The sequence below is a fragment of the Phoca vitulina genome, unplaced genomic scaffold (genome assembly GCF_004348235.1).
Source record: "Phoca vitulina isolate PV1807 unplaced genomic scaffold, GSC_HSeal_1.0 scaffold37, whole genome shotgun sequence".
Taxonomy (NCBI): domain Eukaryota; kingdom Metazoa; phylum Chordata; class Mammalia; order Carnivora; family Phocidae; genus Phoca; species Phoca vitulina.
The window spans coordinates 16,895,274-16,918,003 of record NW_022589740.1 but is presented as its reverse complement, the minus strand read 5'-3'; the positions used below and the strand labels follow the sequence as shown (position 1 = coordinate 16,918,003).

General features: G+C 40.6%; 1 protein-coding gene across 1 annotated transcript in view; it reads left to right on the top strand.

Moving 5' to 3' along the window:
- The window catches only part of GNA14 (G protein subunit alpha 14), a 190,255-nt gene that overhangs the window by 79,025 nt on the left and 88,500 nt on the right, over nt 1-22,730 (top strand). The window contains exon 2 of the mRNA XM_032427510.1: nt 20,394-20,578. Within this exon, the coding sequence (XP_032283401.1) occupies nt 20,394-20,578 (185 nt within the window). The remainder of the gene's footprint in view (nt 1-20,393; nt 20,579-22,730) is intronic.

Here is a 22,730-nt window from a genome sequence, read left to right as displayed (position 1 = left end):
CATACTTTTTATAGCTTTGCAACTAAGAAACAACACATCTTGTGTGTGCTTATAAAACCTTTAAATACATAGTATGTAAGACTCATTTGGTAACCTGCTTTTATTTAACTTTGATTCAGCACTGATTTACCAGATCTATCTATGTAGCTATACTCCAGATTCAGTGCACTCCTTTTCATTCCTGTAAAACATTTCATCCAACAAATACGCATTTGTTTGGACATTGGGGTACCGTTCAGTTCTTCACAGTTACAAACACTGCAGTAGTGCATGCTGCCTTGGGCACACGAAGCTATGCCACGTTTTCTCTCCAACTCTTTGGTTTTGAAAATTTCAAATCTGTGGAAAACTCGAAAGAGCATACAATACTCAACTGCTTTCATTTTACCTAAATTATCCAATTATTTAATTTTACCATAGAAGCTTTCTCCCGTTCTCCTCCCCCTCTCCCCATCTCTCCTCCTCTCCCTCTTCCCCACTCCTCCTCTCCCTCTGTGTGGGTGTCTGTGTGTGTGTTCAATCTGCTATAACAGAATACCATGGACTAAATGGCTTAAGAATAATAGAAATTTATCTCTCTTAGTTCTGGAGGCTGGGAAGTACAATATCTTTTTTTTCTTAAGATTTTATTTATTTATTTGAGAGAGAGTGAGAGAGCACAAGCCGGGGGCGGGGGGGGGGGGGGAATCAGCAGAGGGAGAGGGACAAGCAGGCTCCCTCAGGGAGCCCAACGCAGGGCTCAAGCCCAGGACTCCAGAATCATGACCTGAGGGGAAGGCAGACCCTTAACCGACTGAGCCATCCAGGTGCCCCTGGGAAGTACAATATCTAATGCTAGCGGATTCTGTGTCTGGTGAAAGCCCACTTCATGGTCCATAGATAGCTGTCTTTTTGCTGTGTCCTTACAAAGCAGAAGGGTAAATAGATCTCTCTGCAGTCTCTCACAAGGGCACTAATCCCATCCATGATCTAAGCATTTCCTGAAGGATCCATCTCCTAATACCATCACCTTGGGGATTAGGTTTCAACAAAGGAATTTTTGGGGAGACACAAATATTGTCTATAGCATTTTTATATATAGATAGATACACATATTTATACATACAGACACACACCTACATGCATATATGGGTGTGTTAAGGGTCTTTTTTTAACTGAATCTTTTAAAAGTTTTAGACCTCCCTCCTAAATATTCCATCATTGATCTTCTAATAACAAGGTCATTCTTTTATGTAACCACAATAAAATGGGTCACATCTAAGAAAATGAAATAATTCCGTAGTATCCTGTAAGAGCAATCTAGGGGCACCTGGGTGGCTCATCGGTTAAGCGTCTGGCTTCAAATCAGGTCATGGTCCCGGAGTCCCAGGATCGAGCCCCGAATTAGGCTCCCTGCTTGGCAGGGAGTCGGCTTCTCCTTCTAACCCTCCCCCTGCTGGTGCTCTCTCTCTCTCTCTCTCTCTCTCTCGCTCACTCACTCACCCACTCTCTCAAATAAATAAAAATCTTCAAAAAAAGACCAGTCTAGATTAGCGCATATTTTTATTTTTGATCAATATTGCCAGAGTCTCTCCAAAGCTTCTGTACTAATTTATTGTTCCCAACAGCAAGGCATGCAAATCCCAGCTTCCCTGTACATTCACCAACATTTAGTTATTATCTGGCTTTAATTTTTGCTAGTCAGATGGATAAAAAGTATCACTTCTACATTTGCATTTTAAAAAAGAAAAATCACCCACAAGAACATGTAATTCAAGTGCAAGATTTTATCTTTAATTGTCAAAGTAGAAATGAGATCCCAGTTTGGCTTCCAGCACAGGGTAATAAGCTCCATGTCTGTGAACAATTTAGAGTAGGATGCTCACATTTTTCTGCAAGTTTAGGAAGAAATATAATGCAGCTCAAGTCTTCATTTTATAAATGTAGACCTTTCAGCTAAAAGTCTTATCAGAGAATGTTTTGACACAAGTATCTTGGGGATCTAAAATTTTTATTAATAGTTAATACCATTTTAAAATTCATATAAAATGGATAACTTTAGTATTAGAAAAGCCTACAGGATATGAAACCCTCGCATTGAGAATAGGGAGAAAAAAGACTTTATCCCTGCTTGTGACAGTAAACTGATACTTAAACTTTTTTTTTTTAATTTTAGCAAAAACTCTTAGGTTTACATTTTGACGACTGATATATGTGATACTCTCATAACCAAATGAGAATGGGATTTTGTTTACTTTTTAATGCATGAGTGATAAAAACACTGTATTCCTACTACCCAGTGATGGCCCCCATTAATATTTGTGACTATAATTCCACTTTAAAAGTGTATGTGTGTATGTATGTGTGTGTGTGTATGCATGTAAGCATAAAAATAATCCAGATTGTTTTTGCCTAAAGGTAACACAGTTGGTGGTGTTAATTATGGAATAAGCACTGGTCTAAGCATGGACTATTATCATTCCCATTTTCCTGAGGCCAGGAGGTTCAAGGTTAGGCAGCAGGTGAGTGGAAGACCTAGAATTTGAGTTCAGGGAGCTCTCTTAACCTTTAATATACTCCCTTCTGGCAAAGTAGGCTTTATGCATTACTTTCTCATTTACTGTACTAGGAACATCATTCCATGTCAGTAAGTATGCATCTGCACTGATTTTTTTAACTGTATGGTATTTTCATTGGGTAACATCACCACGACTGATTGATTTCATCTCCTACCACTGTGCACTTTTTAAAATTTATTTTTTGATATTATGTATAACGTTGTAATCACTGTCCTATTACCTATATCTTTGCTACATGTCCAGCAATTTCTTTAGGTTACATATTTTATAATTCGAATTTCTGGATGACATAGTGTCACATTTTGAATGATGATGCAAGCGGTCCTATCCATCACATTGCTGTGCACAGGTGCTACGGAAATGAATTTAAATAGTGTGTTTTCTGACATTCCCACTAATAGACAAATAGCCCCGGTAATAGATAAAATATAGTATCTCGTGGTTTTGATTTGTACTCTTTTATTATAGTGAAGCAAATATTTTTTCGTATGCCTACTTGGATTTTCTTTTTGCGAACTGCCTTTTCGTACTTTGTTGATACGGTCTTTTAAAACTTGATTGGCAATAGCTCTTTAAATGAAAAATGTAAATTCTTTGTTATGTTGGAGTAGATTTTCCCTAGCTAGGCCTTTGTTTTTTTCATGTTTTTTTTTTTTAAATGGCATGTTTTACATTTTGTTTATATTGAAATAATCTGAATTTCCCCAATGCAACATTGGACAGATATTCAGCTTTACTTTCTTGAAGTCTGTTAATCATTGAGATTGTTTTGCATATACATCTTTAATTCATCTGGGATTTATTTTGATGGGCCGTACAGACGTGACTTTTTTTTTTTTCCAGATGGTTAAGATCTAGTCACAACACTATTTATTGAGATGTCATTTATAAGAACGGTGGGTGTGGTGGCTGGCACACAGTTCGTAGGTAAATGAACCTTTCCTCACTTTTTCCCTGTGTGTCTCTTGCATAGTCTTAGGCAGAGGTACAGTGTAAGGAGACTTGCCTTATCCAAGAGTTGGGTTGGAGGAGGAGAGAAAAAGAACAAGACTAATAAATTGAGGTTTCACCATTTCATTAATAATAAATATTTATAAATTTCCTCTGAATGATGTATGAGGATTGTTGGCTTCCATGAAGCTGGTTGGGGATTTTGATAAGCCTTTTGGGACATACTTTTCCAGCAGGTCATGTCACCACTAGGTAAAATGGCAGTGGTCCTTTCTGGATTCTCGTAATAAAACAGTAGACGGCAACCTTTAGAAAACCCTGGATTGAGTTACCCTTGGTTTTACCTGTCCGCTGACATTACAGAATTCCCTTGTCAGGCAAGGTTTTCATTGCTTGATGCTAGATAGTAAGTAGGTGAGAATCAGATTGTTCTAGGCATATTAATTCTGGTGCTTAACAGGACTAATTAAATTTGGTTATAATAACAAAACGTCTGAGGCATATTAAAAAACAAACCTAAGGTAAAATGGTGGTGATTTTTAAATTAGCTTCTGTTTCTCTGAGGTATCAAAGCTAACCAGGGCTACACTGGTAGATGATTCTGGAAGAGATTACCTCTGCTTGCTGGATGAACTGGGTCTTTTGTAGCATTTGATTCCTTTATTATATCAGAATATATACTTGGTGAGGTGATGTTGGAATTCGTAAAGGGACAGAAAGTAATTATTATAAATAATATACCATAAGGAGAAAGATCATCGAATTTACCAGCTGGTGTAACATGTAACATCCCTCAGAGTACAGGACCAAGAAGAGCTTGTCAGTTTCCAACTCCAGATAGTGAAGTTCATCAACAAATTCTTTGTTTTGTGCCCCAGACCAAGGCTTTAAAAACCTAAATCTTCTCAGAGCATCTTTTCTGCCATTATTTTCATGTCTAAATCTTTTTCTTAGATTTGCTCATCTCTCAGTCTCTCAAGGCCTCCACATTTTCCTCACTGTTCACCATAATTCCCCCCAAAACAAACAAACAAACAAAAAAGGCAAACCAGCAAATAATCCCTCAGAATCGAACATTATAGATTCTATTTTATCTTAAACCTTTCTGGAAATAATTGGCTGCCTGTGTTGAAATTTTTTATATTAAGGCTGTATTGCAAATAGTATCATTCTAAAACCACTACATATATTTTCTACCAGGTAAGGCAAGAAGAATGAAAATGACTTTCCTTTAAGAAAAACAAAGGACACACTACTAACCCCCCTTTTAAAAGATTGGTTCCCAAAGATCTAGTAGGAAAACAGTCCTTTTCATGTATTTTCTCTCTACATTTCCTCCTGTGCGCTGGAACTGACCAGACTTTAGGAGCAGGACAAGTTTCCATGTAAAAGGGGCTCAGCTTCAGTCTGTAAGCAGCTTCAGTACCTGATGGCCTGGAGACTTAAAGTTATATGAAAGGATGGGTGGGTGAGTGTATGTGTATGTCTAGACTCTTAGTCTTGTATCTGTCACAGATGTACTTCATGGGGGAAAAGGGCAGGATAGGGTAGACAGAGGATGAGTTTATGTCAGGTGGTGGTTGACCTGATGTCATAATCACAACAAAGAAAGTTAAAAATCCTGCTTATCTGCAGGACAGTGTTTTGATTATAAAAAATTAGTGGATGAATGAAAAAAATGTATCCTCCAGGAACCCAAGAAGATGCAGAATTTGAGAAAGGAGGAGGGAGAAGAAGAAAAAAACAGCTGGAGAATGTACATCAAACTGTGTGAGAGAGCATTGGCCAAGGATTCTTGGTTTGGATTGTTGTTGGTTTGTGGGCATGTAAGTTCTGCACAGAGTTGAATGAAAATACTTCACTAATTTGCCAAAGAGGTTGAAATTTTTTCCCTGAAGTCTATAGTGGAAAAACATGCATCCATATATGTTGGGGTCGGGGCAGGGACAACCGGAGACTGACCAAGTGGCTTAAAAATACTCACTGTCTTCATCAGGAAAATCAGAGCTGAATTTTCATTTCCATAGAGGATTTAAAGCAGGAATTAGGCTCACAGTATCATAACCAGTAAGGGAAAACCTCAAGTCTGAGCTTGAGACCTACTGTAACTAATTTTCCAGTGTATGAGAGAGAATATGGAAATGACTGTTTTAATATGCACACATTTAATATGCACTGTAGCCTATAACTAATCTTGTTTCTCCTGTGGACAACCTGACTTTGGTGAAATTCTGCCAAGGCCATCTCATTTCCATCTCCCATTAGATTCTGTTTGGATTTCAAAGTATAGATAATGGTTGGATCACAAGAGAATATATAAAGTGTGATTTAATGGCTACTTCAAAGATATTTTAAATGCACTTCTCATTAGTACTGTCAAATTGATTTCACACTGCGGTGCCTCACTTGAATGTATTTTATAATCATGCATTTGGAACCTAGATATGCTCTGTGGTTATGGTTATTTGGATATTGATTTGAATGTTGTGACCATGTGACATCATTCCCAATTTTCTTGGGTAATATGGCTGGTCCAGAAACACTGGCTAACTCAGAAGAATCTTAGCACATTGAGCTAATAGTATGTACCATCCTTACATGCTTTTGAAGTTTTCTTCAGCTCTTAGAAGCCCTGGGTGAAAACAAGTACTCTCTTTAATTTGTCATTCTTTCAGCAAATAACTAAAAGTCCATTATTTCTCTAATGGGTAGATCTATACCAAAATATACTGAGACTGGAGAGTATGTCCTGTGTAAAAGTGAGAGATAAGAGAATTCTGCCGTTAATATTTACCTCTTCAACCCTGAATGCCCATTGAACCACTTAACACTTACTGGACCCGGGCATGGGTATAAATGGCAGCTGGATGTCAAGCTAGCATCCCCTTGCCACTCCCACCCCCCCACACAGTGCAGAAGGTTTGCATGCAATCACGCCAGTACATCCAACTTTGTCCACACCCTGTCAAAACATCTGTCCCTTGGCTACCCTTCAAGACTAGGGATGTACCTTCTAGTGGCATGTTTATGCTCAAGAGGATGGATTGAGGAAGGGCCCACATAGGCCATGGCAGTGGGCCCGAGACCAGTGGAATTCCAGGGTCTTAAGTGCCTGGAGCATGGATGTGAAGCTAGGGAGAGAACATGGACTATAAGTGGGCATGACCCCTTAGTCCTTTGGCCTCACCGTTCCATTGGGCAGTGAGGGAGGGATGAGGTTCAGAATAAGGCCTTCTACATTTGGAAGCTTCTCTGTCCAACTCTAAGGGTGGCACTGTGTCGAGCCCTGGAAGATGAGAATAATGGCAGAATGTTGTCTTGCTGGCCCTTTGGTTTTTAGCCAGCATGCATTTGAATGTCTGTTCTGTGCAGATTGTTAGGCTAGGTGCTGTGGGAGGATACAAAATACAAAGCTATTTTTAATCTAGTTGTGGGGGAGAAAAAGCTGAACTGAGAATAATTACAAAACAACTGAATAACAAGGGAAAATAGCCCCATAATTGTCGAGTGAGGGGATTTAGGGTGAAATGGATTATGAGAGATCATGGAGTTCAGGGCTGGCAAACTCCTGCTTCCAGGGCTCCAGCAGGTACCATAAATGTGTGATGGGACCTGGTATAAGACAGTGGGGACTAGGGATAGAATGTGGGAGAGTTTGTGTTGAACTAGTAAATGTATGCCTTATCAAAAGATTTTCAAGTTGAAAGTTAAAAAGTTGAACAAAAAGTTGGCGAAAAACATGGGGATCGCATCCCTGAATCTAAACTTGTGGGGTTGTTGCTGATGAAATTCAAGTGATGTTGCCACGTTGATGCAGAATCTTAATTGCTTACCCACATTTACTCCTAATAAAGTAACTTCAGTGAAGAAGGTTGTTTCACATAAAACATGAGTGCTGGGGCAAAAACTTTCAGGAGAAAATTCTTGAGCATCCCAGAAACAGTCCAAATGGTAGTTATGACAAATGGGAACAATGAAAAGCCCTTTTCCCTTTCATGTTGGAAGTATAACAGGTTTGCTATGTTTAGAAAATGTGGAGGAATCCCCTAATATCCTTTAAATTTCTGTAAAATCCTACCGGTAATTATTACATCAAGTTTCTTGGAGTGTTGAGCCTGTGATGACCTTTCTCAACCAGGTCGTGGGTTGACTAGAGTGCCACCAATTCATGATGAATTTGGAATCTGTGAATGTGAGTTTATTTGGAAATACTGTCTTGGCAGATGCAATCAAGTGAAGATGTAGTCACACTAGACTAAGGTGGGCCCTGAATCCGTTATGACTGGTGACCTTGTAAGTGAAATCTGGACACACACACACAGTGCACTGATGGCCAAGTGAAGACAATGGCACAGATTGGACTTAAGCTGCCACAGACCAAGAAGCATCAAGGGTTGTCAACAACCACCAGAAGCCAGGAGAGAAGCAAGGAAGAGATTTTCCCTCAGAAGCCTTTGTGAGAGAATAAATTTCTATAGTTCTAAGTCACCCAGTCTGTGGTACTTGGTTATAACAACCTAGGAAATGAAAACAGGCACTACTTCCCTAACTTCCCCATTATTAGAAATATCGCCAACATCCTGATCTGAAAGGTTATGATTTTTGTGTCTAAGTTTGTCTTGCAGATGCATTCAGTCTTCTAAGCCCTCAATGTCCTCTCTCCATTTCCACAGTTAGCACCACATATCATAATACTTATTTGAATATTGTTTTCTGGAATTAAAGTGACTTTAATTCTTAGAACCAATGGTGACAGAAATGGTATTATTCTGCCCCCTTAACTGATGAGGAAACCGAGGTTCAGAAAGTTTAAGTAATTGGTCTAAAGTCACACAGTTGATTAGTACATTAAAAATCTAGAATTCCAGGGGCACCTGGGTGGCTCAGTCATTAAGCATCTGCCTTCGGCTCAGTTCATGGTCCCAGGGTCCTGGGATCAAGCCCCGCATCGGGCTCCCTGCTCCGCGGGAAGCCTGCTTCTCCGTCTCCCACTCCCCCTGCTTTTGTTCCCTCTCTCGCTGTCTTTCTCTCTGTCAAATAAATAAAAAAAAAAAAATCTAGAATTCCAGGGGCACCTGGGTGGCTCAGTTGGTTGAGCATCCAACTCTTGATCTTGGCTTGGGTCCTGATCTCGGGGTCATGAGTTCGAGCCCTGCATTGGGCTCCTTGCTGGGCACGGAGCCTACTTAAAAATAAATACATAAATAAAAATCTAGGATTTCAGAAAGATAGGCCCTTTATCTCCAAGAAAGTAACACTCAACCCAAAATGAACACCTGGTTATAGTTATTTTGCCATAGTGCCTTCTCCATCATTCCAAAGACAAGACCTCAAGAGCTTGTCTGTATCATTGGGGTGAAATGAAAATAATCCTCAAATGATTCTCTTTTGCTTCCCATCACCTTAGAGGACTAAGCCTTGTTATTATCACAGCAAAGGCAGCTTAGTGTAGAACAAGAAAAGAGACTAACAATTTCTTTCATATGTTTAAGTACAGCCTTGGAAGAGACATCAAATTGGCTTTTGGTGGAAAGTTTTTTTTCCTCCACAAGTAGGTCACTGGAGACATATGTAATTAATAGAGATAATCGCTATCTCATAGACAGATTTTGCTTGGCTGAAATGGCCTCTTTTGCATACATTTTCCCACTGTGTAACAAAGCAGCTAGTTGGGTAACATTGTTGAGCTGGTTTTATAGCAAGGTCAAAAAAGTATATCCTCCCAATATAAGAAACATGTTTGTTTTACTGGAAAGCTGGGTTTTGCTATCGCTGCTGTTATAGTGGAGACTTATGAAAAGGAAAATCTGGTTGGTGACAGATTTTCTTACCTTGGGCTAAGTAGTGAATTAGAGTTGTAACATCAGAGGATGCTGTCAAGTGTCTCTCAACCCCACTATGACAGAGTTATACTAAGGGTGATCATATACTTCATTGTCCAAGCCAGGACGCATTTGAGAATGATAAAGGATGCTATTAATAATTACCTCAGGACGACAAGTATAAACTAGGGACTGGTCCTGGGCAACTGGAAGATATGGTCATTCTGGTCGTTTTAATCCACCCTGGTAGGGAAGTCTAGATAGTTTTTGAAAACCTATTTCCACAAGCAGAGCTTGATGAGTGGGGCTAGAGATTATTAGTTATGAATCATTAGACTGTCCCTTGGAAATTAAATATATACATATTTAACTTTTTTGGGTATCTGTAAGAGACACGTTGAAAAATTATAACCCTAATGTTTTAGTTTTAATCATTCATGAGCTAATAGTTTTGGGGAGACAGAGACTCAAAGGGATCTGGGCCTGGAGGAAAGGAAACCAAGGAGTTGGCCTTCCCCGCTTGCATGGAGACATATGCCCTAGAACTTGTGCTCAGCCTAGGCACTTACAATGTGCTCAAAAATGATTGAAATGACTCTAAGCACATCCTGAATTGGACTGTGATCTTCCTTGATTCACAGTTGTGTACCAGGGAGGAAAAAATTTTTTTCAGAGAATGAAGACATAATAAAGATAGTTTGATGAGAACTTGGGAGTTGAGTGGGCACAAACTTGTTTGTTGATTTGGGGGTTGAGAGCAAAATTATAGCAGGAGAGGATATTTCATTTATGTTGGGAAAGGCCCCTCTGAATTGAATGGTAGGAAAGATTCTAAGGCTGTGTGTCAATCAGAATGCTAAGGAACATGATACTAGGTAACTCTTAAAATATTCACTTATTAAGTATCTACTCTATGCAGGTGTTGTCCGCAGTCCTGGGGTCCAAAGGTAGAAGAGGGTTCCTGATCTAAGGGAAATCACAGACTACTGAATACTGAAACATATAAACATCATGATAAATGCAACAGTAGTGGTATGTAAATAGATGGTCATAACAGGAAGAAGAGAATGAGCGTTTCTACCTGGGACTTCTGGGGATTCATGGAAAAGGTGATGCTGGAGCAGTGTGAGGACAAGTTGGACAGGTTAGCAGACCGTTGCAGGAGAGGAAGAAAGGCAAAAATGACATGGCCTGAGTTTTAAGTGGTTGATGACCTTGCCAATGTACTGCTGTGACTTAACCCTTTTGTTCTTAGACCTTTCAAACGTAAACTCACATATTTTGATCATAGTGGTGGGCTGAACACTACCGTATACCTATCTGCATATCTACTTAAGTCTGAATCAAACTAATACCATATTCTGCCAGAATGGTGAGAAGGACTAAAACATAACAATTTTTTAACTTTTTCATCCAACACAGTGATAGTGCATTGTACTTTTAAAACCCTGCAGTTTTGGAATTCTTGTGGTTTTTATTTTTTATTTACTCTAAGTTTTTATTGTAATTCCAATTAACATATAATGTTATATTAGTTTCAGGTATACAGTGTAGTAATTCAACACTTCCATATATCACCCTGTGCTCATCACAGCTGGTGCACTCCTGAATCCCCATCACCTATCTAACCCATCCCCCCACCCCCACCCCTCTGGTAACCCTCAGTTTGTTCGCTATAACTTAGAGTCTATTTCTTGTTTTGACTATTTCTCTTGCGTTTTCTCCCCTTTGCTTGTTTGTTTTGTTTCTTAACTTCCACATAGGAGTGAAATCATATGGTGTGTCTTTCTCTGACTTATTTCACTTAGCATAATACCCTCCAGCTCCATCCATGCTGTTGCAAATGGCAAGATTTCGTTCATTTTTATAGCTGAGTAATATTCCATTGTGTGCATATGTATATATGTAGTTATACATATAGGTCTGTGCACACACCACATCTTCTTTATCCACTCATCAATCGATGGACACTTGGGCTGCTACCATATCTTGGCTATTGCAAATAATGCTGCTGTAGTTTTCATTCTTAACATGATCCTACATGTAACAGCACTTTTGTTTAAGTAACAATTTATTTTCATTTAAATTTATTTTTGGGGCGGGGGAGGATGGAAAGAAGAGTGGATCAGGGAGTTGCTGCTATTTTAGCAAGATGCTTTAGTGTTTCGAAATGTTACCTCGTCTCCTTGCCTACTCTTATTGGGGCTTAAGGATTTTAGATCCATTCTCTTTTAAGAGCTTCTTTATTTTCCTTTAAGTAACTTTTGTCTTTGCTGTGCTCTTTCTCTTCTTTGTCATAAGAGCAAAATCAAACTTTGAGATGATGGTAACTTGTACAAGCACAAGTTTTGACTTGAGCTTCACTGTAGTGTTAGCCATTTGAGTGTAGTGTTAGCCCATTTCTATGAATGGAAATTCTTCATGGAAAGACAAATACTATATGATTTCACTCATAAGTAGAATTTAAGAAACCAAACATATGAACATGGAGTAGGGGAAGAGAGGCCAACCAGAAAACAGATTGTTAACTATAGAGAACGAACTGTTGCTTCCTAGCGGGGAGGTGCGTTAAATGGGTGATGGGGATTCAGGAGTGCACTTCTGATGGGCACCGGGTTTTGTAGAGAAGTGTTGAATCAGGGGCACATGGGTGGCTCAGTCAATTAAGCTCTGACTCTTGATCTCAGCTCAGGTCTTGATCTCAGTGTTGTGAGTCCAAACCCTACATTGGGCTCCATGCTGGGCATGGAGCCTACTTCAAAAAAAAAAAAAAAAGTGTTGGATCACTAAATTCTACACGTGAAACTAATACTACACTGTATGTTAACTAACTGGAATTGAAATAAAAACTTGAAAAATGCAAAAAAAATTTACATGTTCTATCAAAAGTTGAGAGGCCAAAGTCTTATCTGTGCCCTGGTGTTATGATTTCTTGGTGAACATTTCTGTAAGAATGAGTGGAAAATGTTACTTTTCAGGAGGAATGGTGAACAGTAGAAGATTCTAAAACCATGTATGAAAATGCTTACAATTTGTCTTTTTGGAAAGTAAACCAGTGATGAGTCAGAATCATAGAGCAGATAGGGATCTCATGACCCTCCTTTCCAGGTGAAATGAGTTGTAATGAAATTGCTAATATTTTACCTGTCAGCCATAGAGTTTATTTGAATAGTTTTCCATTTTTAGGGAAAAATAATTGATGTTCAGGGCATTTTCCAGAAGAGAATTTTGTCACAAGCATTTGATTCTTAAGATTCTGTATATTGTGTTACTTTTCCAGAATCTTACACAAATGAGCTATTGCCACAGAATGAACAAAATTGTGTAAATCTTTATGGAAGGGTCAGTTATAATGTTTGGTAAGTAACTAAGACCTCTGGATCATGTGACTATATACAAGAGATCAATGACATAGCAATCAGTGACAACTATTTCCTGACATAAAGCAGTTAATACTGAGGGAAACAAATTTTATCGCATTTTTAAAGAATACCACATTTAAAACAAATTATAGAAATTTGGTTGTATAGGTAAATAACTCAATTTAGAGTAAAAATTAGCCTTGTCCCATTGCATTGAACTTTTAAATACGCTTATGACAATTGTGAGAAGTACATGGTTTTTGATACTTCAAATCAGAAAAACAATTATTCAAAAATTTTTTGTGATTACCATTGTTAGCGTGACTTTTTGGCTTTCCCTGGAAATAAGAACTCAGAAGTCAAGTTTGAACTTAAATACCTTCTTCATTAAAATGAGGCCAAGGATGACTAAAAATGGCAGGAATTGCCATAGGAATTGTTCAGAACTCTGCTCTTCTTGGTGAGTCGTTAAAGATGATTTGGCAGGGGCACCTGGGTGGCTCAGTCGTTAAGCATCTGCCTTCGGCTCAGGTCATGATCCCCGGGTCCTGGGATCGAGTCCCCCATCGGGCTCCCTGCTCCATGGGAAGCCTGCTTCTCCCTCTCCCACTCCCCCTGCTTGTGTTCCCTCTCTCGCTGTGTCTCTCTCTATCAAATAAATAAATAAAAATCTTAAAAAAAAATTTAAAAAAAAAAAGATGATTTGGCAGGCTAATGTGAAACGGAAAGACTATAAAATATACATCATCTTTGAATTCCCCCCATTATTTTAGTCTCACATTTTTTTTTTTAATCCCAAACTGTTTACTAAACCTCCTCACTTAATTTCTTGCAGCTTCCCCTTTTTGTTTCAGAAGCCCTGTTATTCACCTCTTCTGTTGAGAGAGCAGCCATGAACACTGTCTTCGATTGTTTCCAGTTCTCTGTTCGTAGGACATTGCTGCTGCTTCTTTGGTAAAAACTAGCACCTCCTCTGTTTGAAAGCACAGAAGCTGGAGAAGGTGACATGGTTGTGATGGTGACGTGGGGGCTGGGCAGAAGCAGACAGGACTGACTTGAATAAGTGAATCTTCATGGCATTCTAAAAATGTTTTCCCTCTAGAAATTGAAAAACAGAGCTCCTATGGGGATATTTTATTTATGCATAAATTAAATTGGGACTGGGTGTAAAAACCCATCAAGTAAATCAAATATGATATAAAAACTTCAGCATTCCTGTCCCAGGTAGATTATGTTAGTGGATGTTGCCCTCGAAAGAGCCCTGGGAAAGTGCTTCCCAAAGCGTTTGTGGACTGGGTGTATTAAAATCCCTGGAGTTGTGGTCAAAAATGCATATTCCCAAGTTCCTGCACGAAGTCAGAGATCAGGGTGTCAGCATGGTCTGGTTCTGGTGAGCACTCAGTTCAAGGTTTCAGACTTCTCCTTATGTCCTCACATGGTGGAAGGAGTGAGGGAGCTCCCTGGGGCCTCTTTTATTAAGGCATGAATCCCATTCACGAGGGCTCTATCCTCATGACCTAATCACCTCCCAGAGGCCCTTTCAATACCATCACCATGGGCATTAGGTTTTCAACAGATGAATTTTGGTGGAACACAAACATTCATTCCAGTGTCACAGTGAGAAATCATTTGGAATTTCCCCCAGCTTAGCCAGATTCCGTCCGCCATTGGTATCGAGAGCAGCAAGCACCAGGACTCTAGCACTCACAGGTGCAGGAACTCCTGCTATGTGGGCTGGCGGCTGCCCAAGGTCAGCTGTGAGTTCGGGGCCAGAGTGCCCCAAGTTGAGACACTCTCCCTGGGCAGCCCTCCTTGCTGCTGAGAACTGCTCCTGCTTAAAGATTTTACAAAAAGAATTTTTTAACTCATTAATCCCGCTATCAGAAAACCCTGCTATGGAACCCAAGCCTCCCTGCCTGGCTGGCACTGGGTCTCACGTGTCCTCATCAAAAAGGGCAACCTGCAGGGTGTCTGCTCCTGTGTGGGGGTGTTTTATCTACTCAACAGACCCCATCCAGGTCCTGAATCTTCTCTTGGCCAGACAAACCTACTTCCTATTGCTTTTCAAAATCATGATCATCCTGGTTGTCTTAGTCAACAGATAACCATTCCCAAATATGGATTCCTTAGGTTCCTCCTGCGTGCTGTGTTTTAGGCTCCAGAGATAGCAGAGAAATAAAGCCCTATAGAACCAGCCTGGTCATATCCGTAGGTCCACACCCTCGTCTGCCTGTAGGTCTCAGATCATTGATACCAACATCCAGAATTGTGTCCCCGTTTATGTTTTGACTTACATTTTGTTCTGTTTTTGTCTTCTGTAAAGCTGAGCTAAAAGACAATGGCTTCTCACAGATGGTTTCAGAAAACATCCCAGAATATTGGAGATGGCTCTGCCCATCTGAGCAGCTTTATCAGCTCCTTGCTTTGGCCCTTGGGGAGGCTGTCTTTACAAAAGATTGTAGGTGAACTTTAGAACAATTGGCTTACTGTTCAAATGTCCTTGGTCTTCACTTGCAAAGGATTTATTTTGCTTTGGCCTCTGTTCCCTCTTGGCTCCTAAAAAGCAACTGTTTTTTTCCCCATGAGGTTTTCTGTGTATTTAAAATTAAGCTGAAAGTTGAATCTCACATTGCTTTCTCAAATCTCAGAAAGAGTTTAGAATTTTAGTGCTAAGACATTTTGTTGGCCCCTTTTCAGTAACATGAGTTTTAACCCTCAGTTTTTTTTGTTTTTTGTTTTTTTTCCGTACTTGGATGAGGTTCATGGGTAGAATTCCAGAGGTCCCTAGAGAAAAAAGAAGGGGAGATTCCTTTAAGTAAAAGGGCAAATTTCACAGAAAGAGGATAGTGATTTGTATGTATTATTTACCAAAATGTGATACCTGGATCACTGATAGACAGGATGTTTTCATTTGGAATATTGCTGAAGTCTTACGTTGTTACAACACATGGCAAATGGTACTCGTTTTTCACTTATAACATTCGTGTTTCCTTTCATAACAACCTGAGTAAAAATTTTTTCTAAATAATAAAAATTCATATATGTGGTATATGAACATGGGAAAAAAAATCACAAGATGGGTATTCAGATGATGGAGTTTTGAGAGACAGTGATTAAGGAAATGCCAGTGGCACGAGTCTCGTAGGATGGCCTGCAGCCCCGCAAGGTGAAAGGTGCACGTGCCTCAGCCACAGAAAGAAAAAGCCTGTAGGGGTGAGTTTTAACTTGAAATAGAACACAAATTATATGAAATAGAACACATATGGCGTATGCCAAGCATGCTAAAGTAGCAAGCTATGTGTGTTCAGTTTAACCACTTATTGAGTGGCTATTCTGGGAAAGGAAATAGCTCCTATTTAAGGGGCTGGGGAGAGGCAGAGAGCCCAGGCAGAGCTTAACAGGGAGAGACTCAGGGGAGTATGTGAGCCTTACTTGAGACGCAGTTTGAGCCAGAGAGCGAGGGGGCAGAGAACTGGTCCTGGAGACTCTGGGGGGAATCTGTTACCAGCCAAGTGCCTTACCAAGATGCTACCCGCTGATTTCATTACAGAGGCTAGTTGTATAGTAGGATGACAGCGAGCAAGAACCTCAAACTTAATGAAAGTTTAAAAGTACTTATAACCATTGTTGGTGGTTTTTTTTCCTCCAAATACTCAAACGTTGAAGTAAAAACTAAATGGGGGAAAAGAGCCATTTCCTTTATTAATATTTGGAACAGAATCTGGAGATGGATTTAATTTTATTCCCTTGCCTGTCTGGTGTTTTAACAGCGTTGGGTCCAGGAGTGAAAGTCCTTCCAGTCTGTGGTCCCTTCTGGGTCCCCCCACCTCTGCCCCTCCTCCACCCTCCCTTGTCACCTCCCCCCTCAGATAGAATCCCTTGGTAACCTGACACCAAAGTTCACCTTCCCACCAAAGGCATTCCCCCTCCCTGTGACCTAAAAAGCTGCTCCCGGAGTGAGGGCTCAGGTTGTCTTCATTATCTGCTGTAGCATGGTGATTTGGGTGAGGAACCCGAGAGAAAGTCCTCACAAAGAGACAAGAAACAAAGCAGAGTAGCCCAAGCTACTGACATGATTAGGTGGGAGGTAAAAGCTAAGTCACCTAATCCTCCAGTCACCAATCATTTTCATTCTAAAACTCCTATCCTTTAGATCTTTTACTTGCACAGAACGAACAGTTGTACTCAGTATGAGTGTTGAGTTTCTGCTGAGAACAAATGCGGAAAGTCAGCTCAGACCCTTAGCTTGAGTTTCTTGGTTCCTCTGGTTGGTCCCAGTCACAGCGGTCATGGCAGAGAGAGCCCCACCTTTCCCCTCTGTTGCCCCCGTCTGCTGCTGGAAACATCTCACTTAGAGCAGAGCTCTGAAGGATTCGAGATAAAGTCCCGAGTGTTGCAGTGTCAGTACCAGACAAAGACTGCGCTTAAAACGATAAGAGGGTGGGACTTGACCATTTATTTGGGGAAACGCTCAGTGTAAAACTAGCACAAGGTGTTATCATGGGAAAGGCACATACCAACACAGACCTGAATTTCGACCCAAGACCCAGCACTTCCAAGCTGAGCGACCTTGGGCAAAGATTAAATAAACTGTGTAATCTCTCTAGTTTTCAGTTTCCCTTTTGGACAAAGAAGGTTCTAACTGGGATATCCATGTTGCAGCTTATGTGAGAGGCAGTGGACCTCCCACCCTGAGACTCTGTTCTCTGGACCTCAGCCCCCCAGTGGAGCATGTCTTTCAATCTCTCTTTTGCCTTTAACCTGGCCTTTTTTCCTCCATGTTTGGTTTCTTATTCTTCAAATAACCGCAATATAAACTGAAGAATATTTAAAAATACTGGTGTTTATCAAATAAGCTTGTATCTTTTTTTATTAATATTTAAAATCATTTTTAACATTTTCTTTTGGAAATGCTCCCTGTCCAAAAGGAAAAGTCAATGACTTTTAAAAACTGTTACTATGTTTGAGGCTGGTGGTGGGGTTGGCTTTAATCTCTTGTAGGTGAATGGCCTTTATAACTAAAAAGGTTCTCTACCTTGGTGGAAATTTGGGCTGAGTCCTGAGTAATTTTTCTGGTTGCAGGGCCAAAATCACAGCTTGCCTCGAGATAGTCACATAATCTCTCCTTTCACATCAGCTTCATGGTGTATAAAATGCAGAAGGATTAGTATTTGCTTGGGGTAAGGTAGCCCTGGACCATGGGTCAAACCTGCTGGCGTGGAACAGAAGAATGCGTGGCAGCATCTTAGACAAAAGGAGATTCAGGGACCCCAGGATCCTGTAAGAGCAGAGATCTAATGTAATCTGGGACTTGGGACCAAGTTCAGGCAGTATACGGTTCCCACAGGTCCTCACTTTATTGTATGGGATTTGGAGAGCTGAGAATCATCATGAAATGGTGGCTTCAGGGGCACCTGATGTCATTGCAATCCTTTAGACAATTCATATCTTATTTTTATGTGATTGACCAGGATATAAGACCTATAAAAGAAAACTGTGGCTTCTCACATTTGTTCCGTTCATACCTGCATTTTGCCATTCTTTGACAGCCAACTCTGTAGCAGACAGTATTCATGGTACCCAAATGTGTGACTTTCAAGCTTTTACCCTTACTGGGCTAAGTAGTGAAAGATCTGCCAACGAGCAATTACGAGATGGGACTGCGGTGTCCCAGGTGCTTAGAGAGCTCCAAGGGGGCTGGCCTGACTGTTGAGGGGATGGAGGGGGAAAAAATTCCTTCAGGGAAGGTGATATCTTTGGGAAATCTGAAGGCTGAGGCGTCGGCAGCCCGGCTTCCAGCCCCAGCTCTGCATTGGCACCAACCTTACCTTGTTTGCTGACTCACAGCTGGCGAGTGGCATCTCTGACATCGGAAGGCAGCACCCACCCTTCCTGCCTCCGGAGGTGAAGTGAGGTGGCAGTGAGGCTACTTGTGAGTACACGCACCTGTCCGAAAGTTCTTCCTTGAGCCTGGCAGCTTGTGTTTGCAAGATGGTGGCTCTGCTAGGGCTTGAACCCAAACCCTACGAGGTTTGGGTTCAGTGTGTGGCTGTGAACCTCACATTTGTCTTTGTTATGGACAAATTAAGAGTATACCCAACCTCAACTACCTGGATACTACAGGTATGGGCAACAGGGTAGGTTGAAATAGTTACAGATTATAATCAAGCTAACAACCTGTTATCAATCTGTTCTATCCTCTTACCATGATGAACATATCTTCATAACTAAAATGTCAAAAAAGGTGTGTACAACTATGGTTTTTATGTGACTCAGGGTCAGCAAAGTATCAAAGATGATTGAATTTATCTATAATTGCACTGTCTGGGTATTCTGTTGGGCCAATGAGATATGGGTAAGTAGTAAAGATTTTATATTTAATAAATCATTTCCTATTCCACAGTTTTTTGCTGCCCTTATAGAAAAATCACTAATTATATTTTAATTAAGATTTTTATGTAATCTGTGTTCTTTTGACAGAAATACTGAGACAACTTTTTTTTTGCACTAGATTTGTTAAAATATAATTTGAATACTGTATAACTCACCCATTCAAAGTTAGAATTTATCTTGAATCATTTTAGTTCTGAGATAGTTTCTCATTAATTTCAATCTGAAGAAATTTTACCCTGCTGGGGGCACATCAACCTGAATTGTTACAAAATTCTTAAAGCAATACAGAGATTTGAAAATGGACCACAAGTATAACATGACTTGTCGTTGTGAGTTTGGAGGAGGAGGAGCAAGAATACAAACATGGTAATGGGATCTCATACAATAAATTATCCATTTTTATTGAGATCTAATTGGCATGTAACATTATATTAGTTTTAGGTACAGTAAATTATCACAGGGAATGTTAGAAAATATTTTAATTGCATCATAGAAATCTCTTTCACTTACACTGTAACTGTCATTGTCCTTTGAAGCAATATCTCAGTCTGATAGTAACGTGAAGTCCTGGCATATTTCACTGCTTACACCTGGACATCTCTACTGATTTCAGGGCAGTAGGAATGGTTTGATACTGTTGTTCCTCAGCTGCCATGTGCAGGGGCTGTGAGTTTGGAGGAGCTCCTGAACTACAAATTGGAATGGGAGGAGGAGCAAGAATACAGACAGTGGGCACAACTGGGGATGGTGATTGACTGTGCAAGGATCACTTGTATTCGTGTATCCAAAAGGCGGGAATTGACAGGTGAATCAGACTTTTATCCTCCTGCTCAAATGCTCTCTGAGTTCTGAGGCAGCCCCCATCACCGTCACTGCTGTATTGGCAGTGATGAAACCCTCAAATGTTCGGGGCTTTCAGACAGTTGCCAATTGTCAAAGGAACTTAGGACAAGGGGTGTGGGGAAGCAGTTCCCTGGGGCCAAGACAGTGTTAGTTCCAAGAGCTGATGGTTAGAATTATTCCAAGGGACAGAGACACTCGTGTACCCCTAATAAATTGTGTGTGTGTGTGTGTGTGAGGGAGAGAGTGAGAGATATATCAGGCCTTCTAAAGCACAAGGTACAAGATAGGGATCCCTCTGCCTGGGGTCTAGGATACTACTACTGGCAGGCCCTTTTCAAGTTCAAGTTCACCCAATCAACCTATTCTTCGTAATACAGACCAACACCGCCAGGAGGGCCTTTCTTGCCCAGTGTGCTCCTTTCAAAGACCACTGACTGTGTTTTCCCCTTATGTCGTCTTACCAGGAACTGGTGAAAGTGGCAAAAGCACCTTTATCAAGCAAATGAGAATCATCCATGGGTCTGGTTACAGCGATGAAGATAGAAAGGGGTTCACGAAGCTGGTTTACCAAAACATATTCACCGCCATGCAAGCCATGATCAGAGCCATGGACACTCTGAGGATACAGTACGTGTGTGAGCAGAATAAGGTAAAGCGCCGCAGGGGCATTGACCCTACTTGTGGATGCATGCTTTCCTTCTCTAGATAGCATATGGCTTTGGACAGAAAGATTGACGGAGTGCTTTGGTCAGAAGCCAAAGAAGCTCTGGAGCTCAAACTCCAGAAGGATGTGATGAACTTTAGCTCTGTACAGTATTGTGGTGGTCCCCAGTGATTCAGAAATGCAGGCATTTAGATTGATTTTTTCGGGTGCTGAGAAAAGGAAGACACATACATTTACTCGTACAGCTAAGATGCCCCATTAATTTCTCCACTGGCACAGTAGAAATCTTGGGCTTTTCCAGAATGCCCAATCTTAGGAAATAGTGTCATGAATGCCCTGCAGACCACTCAGAGCTATCGGTGGGTTTTCTTTAAGTGATGGTTTAGGAGCGTGATGCTTATGTCCCAACTAGCATTAGGCTCTCATAAAGTACTAGTATCAAGCTGGTATTTGTTTTGGTATCACCACTGGTTATTTAAAATACAGTTATGTTTCAGGGGTACCTGGGTGGCTCAGTCGGTTAAGTGCCTGCCTTTGGCTCAGGTCATGATCCTGGGGTCCTGGGATCGAGTCCCGCATTGGGCTCCCTGCTCAGCGGGGAGTCTGTCCCTCTCCCTCTGCCCCCCCCCCCACCTTGTGCTCTCTCTCTCACTCAAGTAAATAAATAAAATCTTTAAAAAAATACAATTATATTTCAAAACACAGGAAAATAATGAAACAAGAATGTGGGAGGAGGAGGCAAATAACAATTGTATATGGTATACTGGAAGGCAAATCCACTGGAAAATTCTGAGTTCATTAAGAATCTAGATCAAAAATAGTTTATTTAAAATAATTGATACCAAGATACAACAGGACATCATGATAAAGAAGAATACTCTGTCTCAGATGAATCTCTTGTGGGTCTACTAAAAAGAATTTAGCTGCTGAAGTGCCAGCATTGCATGGGCTTTAGTGCGGCCCCCAAGGACAACTTTATCATGAACTTGTAGCAACTGTATTCATGTATATTTTATATATGGTCTACAAAGAGTTTCAAAGCAGTCAATCTAAGTTTTTTATTATTCAGTGACTGAATTGCATAGGAACATAGGATGCACCCAATTTTTGACTTACCTTTATATTGTGTTTGCAACCTCATGTCTTTACCACCATTTTCTTACACTTTTGAAGAAATGGAGGAATGTATCTTGTTTCAACCTTCAAAAATGTTGTGCTGAAAAATGTATGTGGGGTTTGGTTGGAGAATTAGCCTTTAGAATATCTGGTGCCAAGCAATGTAAGAGGTGCATACTGAGCCATTGGGAGTTTCTAGAAGTGACTGATGGTTCTGTGATACATTGTTTGGATACATGTATTGTATCTGATTGAAAGTGTACAATTCTGGGGCACCTGGGTGGCTCAGTTGGTTGAGCGGCCCACTCTTGGTTTCTGCTCAGGTCATGATCTCAGGGTCTTGAGATGGATCCCTGTGTTGGGCTCAGTGCTCAGTGGAGAATCTGCTTGATATTCTCTCCTTTTTCCTCTCCTTCTGCCCCTCCCCCCTGCTCATGCTCTCTCTCTCTCGCTCAGATAAATCTTTTTTTTTAAGATTTGATTGATTGATTGATTGATTTGTCCGGCAGAGAGCACAAGCAGGGAGAGCGGCAGGCAGGACAGGCAAAAGGAGAAGCAAGCTCCCCATTGAGCAGGGAGCCCAATTCAGGACTCAATCCCAGGACCCTGGGATCATGACCTGAGCTGAAGGCAGACGCTTAACCGACTGAGCCACCCAGGTGTCCCAACTCTCAGATAAATCTTTAAGAAAGTGTGTGATTCTTTTTTAATTACTTATGCAGTTGACCCTTGAATGACACGGGTTTGAACTGTGTAGGTCCACTTACATGCAGATTTTTTCAATAAATACAGTACTGTAAATGTATTTTCCTTATAATTTTCTTAACATTTTCTCTAGCTTCTTTATTGTAAGACTACAGTATATAATAGATGTTCAAAATATGGGTTAATCGACTGTTATTGGTAAGGCTTCTGGTCAACAGCAGGCTATGTAGTTAAGTTTTTGGGGAGTCAAAAACTGTATGCAGATTTTTGTGCAGGGTAGGTGCCCCACGTCTTGCATTGTTCAAGGGTCCACTGT